The sequence below is a fragment of the Budorcas taxicolor genome, chromosome 1 (genome assembly GCF_023091745.1).
Source record: "Budorcas taxicolor isolate Tak-1 chromosome 1, Takin1.1, whole genome shotgun sequence".
Classification (NCBI taxonomy): Eukaryota; Metazoa; Chordata; class Mammalia; order Artiodactyla; family Bovidae; genus Budorcas; species Budorcas taxicolor.
In genome coordinates, this window is record NC_068910.1 from 194,575,722 (window position 1) to 194,591,687 (window position 15,966).

The window sequence follows — 15,966 nt, forward strand, 5'->3', positions numbered from 1 at the left end:
GATGTTGCACAGTTACATCTTTATACATGTGTGCCTGAAAACAAATTAAAAATTTTAGTAAATGAGTTACTCTCTTAAATTAGATAGAAAATGTGTGACATTACAAACCAAAGTTATAATAATACTAGTTTTAGACTAATGATTGTTTTTTAAAAAACGATCTGTTTCTTTGTAGAAAGCAAAAAGTGGAGTTACACATCTTTGTTATAATAATAGCAGCTTTTATAATTGCCTGTGTATTTACCATGCCATTTACCTTCATTGAGATATTTGGATTTTCGTATGGCTTTGATTTACTGTCTTGGGTCCTTTTATTTCAACCAGTGGGACTCCCTTTGCCATTACTTGTAGGGCGGGTCTAGTGGTAAGGAACTCCTGAAACTTTTGTTTATCTGGAAATATCTTTATTCTGTTGTCACTTTTGAAGGATAGTTTTGCCAAACATAAGATTCTTGACTGACAGTTTCTTTCTTTCAGATAGAAATATATCATCTCAGTGCCTCCTGGTCTCCAAAGTTCCTGTTAAGTAATCTGCTGTCATCTTATTGATGATTCCTTCTATGTCATGTGTCACTTCTCCCTTGCTACTTTCAAGATTCTTTGTTCTTTCAAAAACTTGATTGTAGTACTTCTTGGTGTAGCTCTCTGAGTTTATATTTCTAGAAGTTTGTGTCTTTCAACAAATTTGGGAAGTTTTCAGCCATCATTTCCTATTCTCCGTGCCACCCTCTCTTTTCTCCTTCCGGGATTCTCACAATTCCTGTGTTGACACAACCGGTGGTGTCTCACAGGTCCTTTAGGTACAGTTCACTTTTATTCAGTCTTTTTTTTTCTTATTCTTTAGACTTGATAATTTCCATTGTCTTATCTTCACACTTACCGGGATTCATTCTTTTGCCTGTTCAAATCGCATTTGAATGCCCCTAGTAAATTTTTAATTTCAGTTATCATACTTTTCAATTCCAGAATATTTTTGATTTTCGTTTTGTTGTTGTTTTCTGTCTCTTTACTGATATCTCACTTTTGATCATATATTTTTTCTTATTTTTTCTCCACATCTTCCTTTAGTTCTTTGAATTTTTTAGGGTGGTTGTTTTAAATGCTTTGTGCAGTAGATCTGCCATCAGGTTTTGTTGTTTTTTTTCAGGGACAGTTTCTTTTGATTTTTTTTTTTTCCTTTGAATGAGCCATGCTTTCCAGATTCTTTGTAAGCTTTACTTTTTATTGAAAACTGGACATTCGAATCTAGTAATATCTATGGAAATAAGATTCTCTTTCTTTGCCATGGTTTGCTGGGTTTTGTTTTTCTTTGTTTTAAATTGTGGCTGTCTTTGTGCTGAGGATCAGCCTGACCTATAAACTTGAGGTATTTTTTAGCCTACACCTTTCTCTGGGTACATGCAGTGGCTTTCTAATTCCCCATATATGCATTTAGGAGTGCTATATGTGAACCTTCTTTGGATTCTGATTTTGGGGGAAAAATATTTTTAAGACATTTGGGGGAAAATTGAACATGGACTAGATATTAAATGATAGTAAGGAATTAATATAATTTGGTATGACAGTGGTATTGAAGTTATGTTTAAAATGAGTATTTATTAGGAGGTGAGTACTGAAATACAAGTGGGTAGAGAAATAAATATGGAAGAATGTTGGTTATTATTTATCTTGGGTTAATGAATATACATGGGTTCATTTTACTCTTTCTCTACTTTTTTAAAAATTTCTCTCATGAAAAGTTTAAAAACTAGCTGAAAGGTGGTAGCCATTGAAGTTGGCTGATACTTTCAAAAAGTATCTTTATTTAAATAAAAGTGAGAGAGATGAACATAGTGCATTAGAGACCAGAGTTTAAAGGGGAGAGAGTACTCTATGATGTCAGCAGCAAAAATGGCAGAATTGGAGAATTTGCAACAGTTATTAGATTTAGCTGAAAATGAATTATTGGTGACCAGTATTGGTGGATTTCACTGTCTGAAGCAGAAGTAGAAGGACAGAAGGGTGATTTGCAAGAAAAACTGAACTAGCAGCAGGGAAGATCATTTTGCTTCTCTGGGTCTCACATGTTTATAGCATCTGATATATTGGTACAATTTTCCAAGCGCTCTTTCCTGCCAGCTCTGGACAGCTAGAGATGTTGGATTAAACATTTTCTAAGGTTCTCTCATGTTGTGACATTCCATGATGCTAATGAATATGTGTGATGATTGTGCCTCTGCAAAGGAAGAGTTAGATACCATAAGAATTCAAAGAAATTTCTTCCTATAGAATGGCAGAGTCTTAGACAACAAGAGCACGTGATGGGAGGATAGACTGAATATAAACTTGTGTTTGTGCCAGTCAAATAGAATACGTTGTGTTGCTAGCCTTTGATCTACTTAGAAATAAAGACCACCTAAGAATGTGGCATTTAATTTACCATTTGAGTTAGGCTAGTGAATTAATTGTTAAACTAATGAATTCAGACAATTCTTTCAGTTTTTTGGGAAGCAGCTTCCAAAAATTGTTTGTTTATTAGCATCACTTGCTTTTCACATTACCTAGTTAAAACAAATAGTTTTGTTTGTGTATATGTGTGTAAAACCCCATAATGTTTCATTTCTAGAGGAGAACATTATAAAATTCTAAAAGTTAGCTTTCTTAGAAGTCATAGAAGTTTTGGCTTAGGAATGCTTAAATTGCCCAAGAGTAGTAGGTTCTTTTAAATATAATTTTCTTTAACATCTATTGCACTTTTTTTAAATTTAGGCAATTCAATTTCTTATTGCCAATCTCAACTTCTTTTGACTCTACAAAAGAAATTGTATCTACAGCAGCCCCTAAAGCCAAGGAGTCCAGCAAATCATCAGATAAGACTCATGACTGAAAAACAGGTAAACCTGAAATATTTGAAACCAGTGTTTGTTATCAAAGTATGTGTCAAAGAATACCACATCCAGAAATGTGAAAAATCTTACTTTAAAAGGCTACTTTAGTAAAAGCATTTTGGGAAATGATGGGTTAAAACTATTAAATGGTGTCCTTATTCTAAGACTTCACTACATTAACCGTCTTCAGAAGGAGGCCTTATTATACAGTTTTTCCTGCTTCAGTTCAGTTCAATTCAGTCGCTCAGTCGTGTCCGACTCTTTGCGACCCCATGAATCGCAGCACGCCAGGGCTCCCTGTCCATCACCAACTCCCGGAGTTCACTTAGATTCAGGTCCATCGAGTCAGTGATGCCATCCAGCCGTCTCATCCTCTGTTGTCCCCTTCTCCTTCTGCCCCCAGTCCCTCCCAGCATCAGACTCTTTTCCAGTGAGTCAACTCTTCGCATGAGGTGGCCAAAGTACTGGAGCTTCAGCTTTAGCATCGTTCCTTCCAAAGAAATCCCAGGGCTGATCTCCTTCAGAATGAACTGGTTGGATCTCCTTGCAGTCCAAGGGACTCTCAAGGGTCTTTTCCAACACCACAGTTCAAAAGCATCAATTCTTTGGCACTCAGCCTTCTTCACAGTCTAACTCTCACATCCATACATGACTACTGGAAAAACCATTGCCTTGACTAGACGGACCTTAGTTGGCAAAGTAATGTCTCTGCTTTTGAATATGCTGTCTAGGTTGGTCATAGCTTTTCTTCCATTTGATGACTGTTTCATTAGACTGGTCTTCTTCAGTTTATACTTGGAAAATGCCATTCTCAACTATTTTGGAATTTGCAAACAGTTACGTTTTTCTTCAAACATAATTTCACTCAGATGACCATTATATCTACTACTGTGGAGAAGAATCCCTTAGAAGAAATGGAGTAGCCATCATAGTCAACAAAAGAGTCCGAAATGCAGTACTTGGATGCAATCACAAAAATGACAGAATGATCTCTGTTCATTTCCAAGGCAAACCATTCAGTATCACAGTAATCCAAGTCTGTGCCCTGACCAGTAATGCTGAGGAAGCTGAAGTTGAATGGTTCTGTGAAGACCTACAAGACCTTCTAGAACTACACCCAAAAAAGATGTCCTTTTCATTATAGGGGACTGGAATGCAAAAGTAGGAAATCAAGAAATACCTGGAGTAACAGGCAAGTTTGGCCTTGGCATACAGAATGAAGCAGGGCAAAGGCTAACAGAGTTTTGCCAAGAGAACGCACTAGTCATAGCAAATACCCTCTTCCAAAAACACAGGAGAAGACTCTACATGTGGACATCACCAGATGGTCGATACCAAAATCAGATTGATTATATTATTTGCAGCCAAAGATGGAGCAGCTTTATACAGTCAGCAAAAACAAGACTGGAAGCTAACTGTGGCTCAGATTGTGAATTCCTTATTGCCAAATTCAGACTTAAATTGAAGAAAGCAGCAAAAACCACTAGAGCATTCAGGTATGACCTAAATCATATCCCTTATGATTATACCAGAGAAGGCAATGGCACCCCACTCCAGTACTCTTGCCTGGAAAATCCTATGGACGAAGGAGCCTGGTAGGCTGCAATCCATGGGGTCGCTAAGAGTCGGATACGACTGAGCGACTTGCCTTTCACTTTTCACTTTCATGCATTGGAGAAGGAAATGGCAACCCACTCCAGTATTCTTGCCTGGAGAATCCCATAGACGGGGGAGCCTGGTGGACTGCCGTGTATGGGGTCGCACAGAGTTGGATATGACTGAAATGACTTAGCAGTAGCAGTATGATTGTACAAGTGACAAGTAGGCTAAAGGGATTAGGTCTGATAGAGACAGTGCCTGAAGAACTGTGGACAGAGGTTCATGACATTGTATAGGAGGCAGTGATCAAGACCATCTCCAAGAAAAAGAAAGGCAAAATGGTTGTCAAAGGAGGCCTTACTGTGAAGGCTATGAAAAGAAGAGAAGAGAAAGGTGAAGGAGAAAAGGAAAGATATACCCATTTGAATGCAGAGTTCCAAAGAATAGCAAGGAGAGATAAGAAAAACTTCCCTAGTGATCAGTGCAAAGAAATAGAGGAAAATGAGATGGGAAAGAGTAGAGATCGGTTCAAGAAAATTAGAGATACCAATGGAACATTTCATGCAAAGATGAGCACAATAAAGGACAGAAATGGTATGGATTTAACAGAAGCAGAAGATATTAAGAAGAGGTGGCAAGAATCCACAGAAGAACTATACAAAAAAGGTCTTCACTACCCAGATAATCATGATGGTGTGATCACTCACCTAGAGCCAAACATCCTGGAATGTGAAGTCAAGGGGGCCTTAGTGATGAAATTCCAGTTGAGCTATTTCAAATCCTACAAGATGATGGTATGAAAGTGCTGCACTCGATATGCCAGCGGAAAACTCAGCAGTGGCCATAGAACTGGTCATTTTTTCATTCCAGTCCCAAAGAAAGGCAATGCCAAAGAATGCTCAAACTACTGCACAGTCTCACATGCTAGCTAGCAAAGTAATGCTCAAAATTCTCCAAGCCAAGCTTCAACAATTCGTGAACCATGAACTTTGAAATGTTCAAGCTGGATTTAGGAAAGGCAGAGGAACCTGAGATCAAATTGCCAGCATCATTGGGTCATCAAAAAAGCAAGAGAGTTCCAGAAAAAGATCTACTTTATTGACTATGCCCAAGCCTTTGACTGTGTGGATCACAACAAATTGTGGAAAATTCTGAAAGAGATGGGAATACCAGATCACCTGATCTGCCTCCTGAGAAATCTGTATGCAGGTCAGGAAGCAACAGTTAGAACTGGACATGGAACAACCGACTGGTTCCAAATAGGGAAAGGAGTACATCAAGGCTATATATTGTCATTCTGCTTATTTAACTTATATGCAGAGTACATAATACTGGCTGAAATACTGGCTGGATGAAGCATAAGCTGGAATCAAGATTGCCAGGAGAAATATCAAGAACCTCAGATACGCAGGTGACACCTCCGTTATGGCATAAAGTGAAGAGGAACTAAAGAGCCTCTTGATGAAAGTGAAAGAGGAGAGTGAAAAAGTTGGCTTAAAACTCAACATTTAGAAAACTAAGATCATGGCATCTGGTCCCATCACTTCATGGGAAATAGATGGGGGAATAGTGGCAGACTTTTTTGGGGGGCCTCCAAAATCGCTGCAGATGGTGACTGAAGCCATGAAATTAAAAGAGGCTTGCTCCTTGGAAGAAAAGTTAATGACCAACCTAGACAACATATTAAAAAGAAGAGACATTACTTTGGCAGCAAAGGTCCGTCTAGTCAACACTGGTTTTTCCAGTAGTCATGTATAGATGTGAGAGTTGGACCATAAGGAAAGCTGAGTGCCGAAGAATTGATGCTTTTGAACTGTGGTGTTGGAGAAGACGCTTGAGAGTCCCTTGGACTGCAAGGAGATCAAACAGTTCATCCTAAAGGAGATCGGTCTTGGGTGTTCATTGGAAGGACTGATGCTGAAGCTGAAACTCCAAAACTTTGGCCACCTGATGTGAAGAACTGAGTCACTGGAAAAGATCCTGATGCTGGGAATGATTGAGGGCAGGAGGAGAAGCGGACAACAGAGGATGAGATGGTTGGATGGCATCACTGACTCAAAGGACATGAGTTTGGGTAAACTTTGGGAATTGGCGACGGACAGGGATGCCTGTGGTGTGGCAGTCCATGGGGTCACAAAGAGTCAGACACGACTGAGCGACTGAACTGAACTGATGTTTTTCTTTCTCTTAAAAGAGTTATTAGGACTTCATGGCAGTCAAGTGGTTGAGACTGCCTCCCAGTGCGTAGGGTGTGTGTTCAATCCATGATCAGGGAGCTAAGATCCTACATGCCTCTTGGCCAAAAACCAAAGCATAAACAGAAGCAATATTGAAACAAATTCAATAAAGACTTAAAAATGGTCCACATTAAAAAAAAATGTTTAAAAAGTTATCAGGGAACAGTATTTGTATAATTTGGTCATTCAAAATGTGTGACTTTTTCTATAGAGCATTTTTTTTAATGAGTCATAGTAGGTTTGGAGAAGGAAATGGCAATCCACTCCAGTGTTCTTGCCTGGAGAATCTCAGGGACAGAGGAGCCTAGTGGGCTGCCATCTGTGGGGTCGCACAGAGTTGGACACGACTGAAGCAACTTAGCAGCAGCAGTAGGTTTCCACTTATATACCCACACAGAGCTTTTTGCTCCCAAAACAGATTCTAGCAACAGTTTTAGTTCTGTTTCTTTAATCTTTGTGACCAGAAGACAAAAATAAGGGGAAAAAATGGTCAGGGTGGGGAGAGTTACAGAAAGGATGAAACAGAAGAAAGTCAGCAGTCAAAAGGAAAGATTTGTTTGGTATTGTGAGCCATAATCATACGAAAGAGTCATCAGAACAGTTTGGTTTTTGTCTTGATAGGTTTTTTAAAATTGAAGTATAGTTGATTTACAGTATTAACTTCAGGTGTGTAACATAGTGAATCAATAGTTTTACAGATTTTATTCCATTAAAAGTTATTACAAGATAATAGTTATAATTCTCTGGCTATACAGTGTATCCTTGTTGCTTATCTATTTTGGTAGATTTTTTAATGTCTGAGGGGAATTTTGAGTGTGATAGCTGCTCAGTCATGCCTGACTCTTTGCAACCCCATGGACTGCAAAGTAGCCTACCAGGCTCCTCTGTCCATGGAATTCTCTAGGCAAGAACACTGGAGTGGGTTGCCATTTCCTTCTCCATTGGATGTGAAGAGTAATACTTTTATTTGAACTTTTAAAAATTTTCTAGGAGAGAGGGAGGGGAAATAGTCTCCAAATTATTAATATTAACATTATTATAATATTTACATGCTATTCACTAATAAAATGTATTAGATACTTTTCAAGCATTTAAATAAATTGAAAATTTACTCAAATCACCTTTTTACAAATATACTTATGTTATACTATTTAAGATATTTAAGGTCTTTTAAAAAGAATGCAAAGTATCTCACACACTTGATTTTAAAGTTGATCATTGTACTTAAGAACCTGTTATTGATGTTAATATCATGAATTTAAATGTCATTTTAAAAATATCTGTTTCTGTTCTTACTGTATTTTATGTTCTTTTCTTCCCCATTGTTTTTATTTATAGTTAGGTTTTATTCTTTTTTTAATTTGGAGAGCGTTCCCTTCTCAGGGTAAATACATATTTCAAATCAGGGATACAAAACTTAGGAGTGTCTTTCAGAATATTTCTACTATAATCAGTTACCTAGATGGACAGACTCCTTTTCATAGTTAGACCTTGTCCATTATACAAGGAACTATCTAAGTTATTGGCTCTTCCAGTCAGTTGTGACCCTGGTCATTGTTAAGGTGACAGTTAAATAAAAAACCCTCTGACCCTGGTCATTGTTAAGGTGACAGTTAAATAAAAAACCCTAAATAAAAAGTTCAGTTAAATAAGAAACTTAAGGTCTGTTTAATTCACTGAAATTATAAGGCTTTTAATTTACTCATTAAGACCTATATATGTGTTCTGGAATTATGTAATTCCAGATATAATGTAAGTATCCATGCTTATTTGCATCCTTTTTAGTCTAATTTTGTTAGAAATAAATCTGTTTTAATTTTAATCATTATGTGTGTATAAAAATTCATATTAAAGATTTTGGAGAAAAAGTCTGTTGTTCTGAAAATAAAGGAAATTATAAGAGGGCATTTCTTCACCCTATATCTTAAAGTTGATCCCTCTGTCTCCTTGTAATTGTAGCGGGAAGAAGCAGAATGGGAAAACATGAATGTGCTGCTGATGATGCATGGCTTAAAGCCTTTATCTCTAGTCAAAAGAACAGATATGAAAGGTAATCAAATTATATTCTTGCTCCTTAAGATAAAAGGCTTTTTTTGTTAAAATTTTTCAATATTAATTTTTTTCTTATCTTCATTTTTGCTATGTGTATTACATTTCAAAAAATGTAGATCTCATCATTTTTGACAAACAGTCATCACAGACGATGAGGGAGAATTTAAAAACAATGATGGAGGAAACATCACGTCAACAGAACATGATCCAGGAGCTCATAGAAACTAATAAACAGCTTAAGTAAGAAAATGGAAAAAAATCTGTTTTGAATTGTATGTGAACAAATTATATGCATTTAAAAAATAACTCGCTTAAAAAGAATCTTGGAATTTAATTTTCCATTGATTAAATATTAAGTAAAAAATATTTTTAGCAGGTAAATCATTTGGTAATAGTTTCAATATATAATGATACCCTGTTTCCTGTGTTGGTTTGTGTTATAGAAATTTTAAGAATGCAAAAAAATTTTAGAAAGTCATTATGTTGTTAGATGAATATGTTGGTTGATATGATTTGTTTCTATTACTAAGAGAAGGAATTGTATGTCTGTTACTAGAAATGAACTTCAGCAACAGCAAAGTCGAGCAGCAGATCAGGAACAACGAGCTAATGACTTGGAACAAATTATGGAGAGTGTGAAGTCCAAAATTGGTGAAATGGAGAATGAATCTGTAAATAGGGTTTGCCAGCAACAGAATAAAATAAAACAACTTCAAAAGGAGCATAAAGCTTTACAGGTACTGAGTTAAACATTTTCTTACATGATAGTCTTAAAACACCTTGTCAGTGTTACAGGTGACTTCCATGTTGCTTAACTCAGTGATCCTTATCTTCCTTTACCTATTATTGTCATTGTCTTGAAATTCTTTCTTTGCTGTTTCCAGAATATCTTCTCTCCTGGTTTTCCTCTAACCCCACTGGTTATTTTTTGATCCCTTTATTGATTCTTCTCATTTTCCATGACTCATCCCTTCAGTTCAGTCGCTCAGTCATGTCCGACTTTTTGCGACCCCATAAATCGCAGCACACCAGGCCTCCCTGTCCATCACCAACTCCCGGAGTTCACTCAGACTCACGTCCGTCGAGTCAATGATGCCATCCAGCCATCTCATCCTGTCGTCCCCTTCTCCTGCCCCCAATACCTCCCAGCATCAGGGTCTTTTCTAATGAGTCAACTCTTTGCATGAGGTGGCCAAAGTATTGGAGTTTCAGCTTCAGCATCAGTCTTTCCAGTGAACACCCAGGACTGGTCTCCTTTAGGTTGGACCAGTTGGATCTCCTTGCAGTCCGAGGGACTCTCAAGCGTCTTCTCCAACACCACAGTTCAAAAGCATCAATTCTTTGGCACTCAGCCTTGTTCACAGTCCAACTCTCACATCCATACATGAGCACTGGAAAAACTATAACCTTGACTAGATGGACCTTTGTTGGCAAAGTAATGTCTCTGCTTTTTCATATGCTATCTAGGTTGGTCATAACTTTCCTTCCAAGGAGCAAGCGTCTTTTAATTTCATGGCTGCAGTCACCATCTGCAGTGATTTTGGAGCCCCCCAAAATAAAGTCTGACACTGTTTCCACTGTTTCCCCATCTATTTCCCATGAGGTGATGGGACCAGATGCCATGATCTTCGTTTTCTGAATGTTGAGCTTTAAACCAACTTTTTCACTCTCCTCTTTCACTTTCATCAAGAGGCTCTTCAGTTCCTCTTCACTTTCTGCCATAAGGGTGGTATCATCTGCATATCTGAGGTTATTAATATTTCTCCCGGCAATCTTGATTCCAGCTTGTGTTTCTTCCAGCCCAGCGTTTCTCATGATGTACTCTGCATAGAAGTTAAATAAGCAAGGTGATAATATACAGCCCTGACATACTCCGTTTCCTATTTGGAACCAGTCTGTTGCTCCATGTCCAGTTCTAACTGTTGCTTCCTGACCTGCATATAGGTTTCTCAAGAGGCAGGTCAGGTGGTCTGATATTCCTGTCTCTCAGAATTTTCGAGTTTATTGTGATCCATACAGTCAAAGGCTTTGGCATAGTCAATAAAGCAGAAATAGATGTTTTTCTGGAACTCTCTTGCTTTTTCCATGATCCAGTGGATGTTGGCAATTTGATCTCTGTTTCCTCTGCCTTTTCTAAAACCAGCTTGAACATCAGGGAGTTCACGGTTCACGTATTGCTGAAGCCTGGCTTGGAGAATTTTGAGCATTACTTAACTAGCATGTGAGATGAGTGCAAGTGTGCAGTAGTTTGAGCATTCTTTGGCATTGCCTTTCTTTGGGATTGGAATGAAAATTGACCTTTTCCAGTCCTGTGGCCACTGCTGAGTTTTCCAAATTTGCTGGCATATTGAGTGCGGCACTTTCACAGCATTATCTTTCAGGATTTGATATAGCTGAATTGGAATTCCATCACCTCCACTGGCTTTGTTCATAGTGATGCTTTCTAAGGCCCACTTGACTTCACATTCCAGGATGTCTGGCTGTAGGTGAGTGATCACACCGTCATGGTTATCTGGGTTGTACTCATCCCTTGCTGCTGCTGCTGCTGCTGCTGAGTCGCTTCATTCGTGTCTGACTCTGTGCGACCCCATAGATGGCAGACCAACAGGCTCCCCGTCCGTGGGATTCTCCAGGCAAGAAGGATTGGGTTGCCATCCTTCTCCAGTGCATGAAAGTGAAAAGTGAAAGACTCAGTCGTGTCTGACTCTTAGCCACCCCATGGACTGCAGCCTACCAGACTCCTCCGTCCGTGGGATTTTCCAGGCAAGAGTACTGGAGTGGGGTGCCATTGCCTTCTCCGACCTTTCTTTTTCCTATAGATTCTAACTTCTTTGGTGATGCTCAGTCTATGTCATAGTACTTTTAAATCTGTGGCACAGGCTTCTTCCCTTAATTGCAGACTCACATCCTGCATGCTACTTGATATATCTATTGGATGGCTAATTAGGCATGTAGAACTTTTTAACATGTCCAAAACCATACCTGGATTTCCTCCCCAAACTTTTGTCTTTTAGTCTCCACTCTGGTCTAAGTCACTTTTATTTCTTTCCTGTGTCTTTTTTGGTTTCCCTACTCCAAGCCTTGCCTTTTTCAATGTGCTCTCAACATTGTAGCACTCTCTAACTTCGCTTTTTTTTAAGGGAAAAATCCAAAACTCTTTACCATGATCTTATATGATTGTCCCCATGTTGCACCTCTTGCATATTCTATTCCAGTCACACTGACATTCTTGATTTTCTTTGAACATTTTCCTTGAACATTCTCACCTCAGGGACTTAGTATATTTTGTTCTTTTTCATGCTACCATGCGTGGTTTTTTAGCTGCGTGGTTTGTTTCCTCTCTGCTTACTCAAGTGTCACATCACCATCTCTCCGGGATTCCTTTTTTGACTACTTCACTTACAGTTGGCAGTCCTATCCCCCAACATATCATCTTGCCTTCCGTGCTTTGTTTTATCCATAATTCTTACCACCATCTAACATGCTGATATACTATACACTTTGTTTTGTTTGTATATCTCTGTGTTAGAATGCAAGCTCCATGAGGGCTGATATTTTTGTCTGTTTTGTCTAGGGCTAAGAAAATGTCTGCTTTATTATTAGTTGTAGATGCTCAATAGATATTTGAATTATTGATTATAAGTTTTTAGTTTTTTTTAAATTGAAATAGCTATGTTATAACATTGAATATTTAGTTCCTAATTTAAAAAACCTGTTTTAAAACTTGGGTGTTTATTGTAGTTGAAAGAAAGAAATCTTTTGTAGGGAAAATCAATATTTAGTTGTGTAAGACATTACAGATACTTAGAAACAGTATATCATTATAAATGTTTTCTGTTGGCACAGCATTATGTGTACCTGTTGCATACAAGGTGTTTAGGCTGCCTAAAGGGGCAGTACTCCTTAGGCAGGGTCTGGCTGTCCCCTCAGTTTATGCTGGCAAAATGGGAAGGATGTGATAAGTTAAATTTCAGGGATCAGAGAGAAACAGCACGAGATACTAAGAATTCCTGGTATGAAGCTGCAGGCAGTTGGTGTTCTGCCCTCATTTAGGCTGCCAGCTTGGGGCCAGCAGTGTTGGACCTGTTGGTGTTCATAGCTCCAGAGAAGATACTATCATTCTTTGGCCAAGTCTGTTTCTGTTATTTATCAGTCAATAAGATCTAGCATTTACATTTTTAGGTTTGCTTTGTTAGGTAGCGTTCCTTATCAACAGTATATTCTAAACTCTCTCTGTGGGGAGGGGGATTTTGGACATATTTCTCTATGCATTTGATTTTGACCTTCATCTCAGATATAGGACATGTAGAAATATGAAGCTCTTTAGCTCAGGGGTCCCCAGTCTCTTGGATCTAATACCTGGTAAGAGGTGAAGCTGATGTAATAATAATAAAGTACACAGTAAATATAATACACTTGAATCATCCCAACCCCCCCTCCCCCATCCATAGAAAGATTGTCTTCCACAGAATCAGTCGCTAGTGCCAAAAAAGCTGGGGACCGTTGCTTTAACTCATCAACTTACTGATGTGAGAAGCCGCCGTCAGGTGGTACTGATAGAGGGAGTTGAAGGCAGAGATCTGTTTCGGTATTTTTTTCTTAAGGAAGATACCTATTTTTTTCTCCTTAGAGAGATTGATCTATAAATAATCACAAGCTGAATTATTATAGTGTAAGGCTTATGAATTTACCAGGGTTTTAGACAATTCAAAGAAAAATGCTTGAGTATTCATTGGTAAGGGGTGATTTGAATGGAGTGTCAACGTATTTTCTGTCAAGTATTTCATCTGTTCTAAATGAATTATAGGCCATTTAAGTTTTCACTTCAGGTTTCAGAGTTTTGTTATATAGCTTTTAAATGTGTACAGAGGAAGTCTCATGTTCCAGTCGGCCATGGGAAACAGAATTAGTTAGGGTGGGGGCGTGAAAACTTGGTTTTGTGAAAGGGTGTGTGTGTGCTCACTAGTGTCTGACTCTTGGCCACCCCGTGGACTGTAACATGCCAGGCTCCTCTGTCTGTGGAATTTTCTAAGCAAGAATACTGGAGCAGGTTGCCATTGCCTACTCCAGGGGATCTTTTTGACCCAGGGATTGAACCCACGTGTTTCTTGCATCTACTGCATTGGGGATTGGAGTCTTTGCCGCTGGGCCACCTGGGAAGCCCTGGGGAAGGGTATCTATGCTAATTTGATCAATTGAAACTAGTTGCTTGCTTGTTTCTTAAGTATGTGAAGGGTACTTTTTATAGAATGATAACAGAAATTGGCAAAGCCTCAAGGGCAATTCCCAAGAAATTGCTGCCCCTCAGTGTTGCCTGATTTTTTGTACAGTTCTGTCACAGATTGGTCATATATTCTATTCTGTACTAGTTAATTTGTGCTTTCTTGGGGAAGATGGAAGTGCTCCTGGAAGAGAATTATTTTACAGTTTCAGGCACATTTTTTGGGCGGGCATACACTTGTTTCCAGTTTTAGAATGGTTTAGTGCTGCATATTTTGCAGTTGAGAGAAAGGAAACATTGATTTTGTGTGTATGTGGCAGAGAGATCAAGGAAATTAATAGATGTTTGACAATAATACTTTGAAAGATTGTTATGGAGAGATTGCTGGGAAATGCAGAAACTAAAAGACAACATTTCTATGTTCTGCAGTTTTCCTCTTTCTGTACTTAGACAACATGTGTTAGCATCTGTAGATATAGTTTGATAAATTTTTCAGTCCTCTAAAGATCAGTGCAGAGTACATCATGTGAAATGCTGGACTGGATGAAGCAGAAGCTGGAGTCAAGATTGCCGGGAGAAATATCAATAACCTCAGATATGCAGATGACACCACTCTTATGGCAGAAGGCGAAGAGGAACTAAAGAGCCTCTTGATGAAAGTGAAAGAGGAGAGTAAAAAAGTTGGTTTAAAACTCAGCTTTCGAAAAACGAAGATCATGGCATCTGGTCCCATCACTTCATGGCAAATAGATGGGGAAACATGGAAACAGTGACAGACTTTATTTTCTTGGGCTCCAAAGTCACTGTAGATGGTGACTGCATCCATGAAATTAAAAGATGCTTGCTCCTTGGAAGAAAAGCTATGACCAACCTAGACAGCATATTAAAAAGCAGAGACATTACTTTGCCAACAAATGTCAGTATAGTCAAAACTGTGGTTTCTTCAGTAGTCATGTATGGATGGATGTGAGAGTTGGACTATAAAGAAACCTGAGCGCTGCATAATTGATGCTTTTGAACTGTGGTGTTGGAGAAGACTCTTGGACTGCAAGAAGATCCAGCCAGTCCCTTGGACTGCAAGGGGCCTAAAGGAAATCAGTCCTGAATATTCATTGGAAGGACTGGTGCTCAAGCTGAGCTCCAGTACTTTGGCAACCTGATGTGAAGAACTGACTCATTGGAAAAGACCCTGATGTTGAGAATCATTGAAAGCAGGAGGAGAAGGGGACGACAGGGGATGAGATGGTTGGATGGCATCACTGACTCAATCAATGGACATGAGTTTGAGTAAACTCTGGGAGTTGGTGATAGACAGGGAGGCCTGGCGTGCTGCAGTCCATGGGGTCACAGAGTCTGACATGACTTAGCGACTGAACTGAAAGATCTAAGCAGGTAATTTCAGTTTTTAAATCAATGTGCTCAGTATCAGCATGTAGTCTCCCTCTTCTTTCTCCATAGGGAATATATGGATCAGAAAGCTGATTTTTGCTTTTCTTTTAGTGGTTACCTTAAAGATTAAAATATGCACTCTTGACTTCTCAAAATGTAATGTTACTTTGTACTGTCTACCTTATTCTATGACATTGGCAAGATTGTTTTATAATTATTACATTCTTCAACTTATTGTTGTATATTTCAATTCTGTATTTTTATTCTCTATACATTTATTTACTACTGACAGTTGAAATAGCACAAAATATTTTCTTCCTGTTGTTTAAACTTTTAATAAGCAGAGGAAAAAAATCTAGTTTTATACTGTCTGTCCTAATTATTATGTATTGTTCCAGCCATCCAGTGTGGGCTTCCCAAGTGGCTCAGTGCTAAAGAATCCACCTGCTAATGCAGGAGATGCAAGATACACCAGTTTTATCCCTGGGTCGGGAAGATCCCCTAAAGGAGGAAATGGCAACCCACTCCAGTGTTCTTGCCTGGAAAATGCCATGGACAGAGGAGCCTGGAGGGCTACAGGCTGTGCGGTCACAAAGAGTTG

The 15,966-nt window shown here is 38.7% G+C and overlaps 1 protein-coding gene across 1 annotated transcript in view; it reads left to right on the forward strand.

Annotated features, from left to right (window-relative positions):
• Positions 1 to 2,774: 2,774 nt before the first annotated feature.
• Positions 2,775 to 15,966, forward strand: part of CEP70 (centrosomal protein 70) — a 66,817-nt gene continuing 53,625 nt past the window's right edge. The window contains exons 1-4 of the mRNA XM_052641970.1: positions 2,775 to 2,873; positions 8,663 to 8,753; positions 8,872 to 8,995; positions 9,312 to 9,492. Of these exons, the coding sequence (XP_052497930.1) occupies positions 2,859 to 2,873; positions 8,663 to 8,753; positions 8,872 to 8,995; positions 9,312 to 9,492 (411 nt within the window). The 5' untranslated portion in view covers positions 2,775 to 2,858. The remainder of the gene's footprint in view (positions 2,874 to 8,662; positions 8,754 to 8,871; positions 8,996 to 9,311; positions 9,493 to 15,966) is intronic.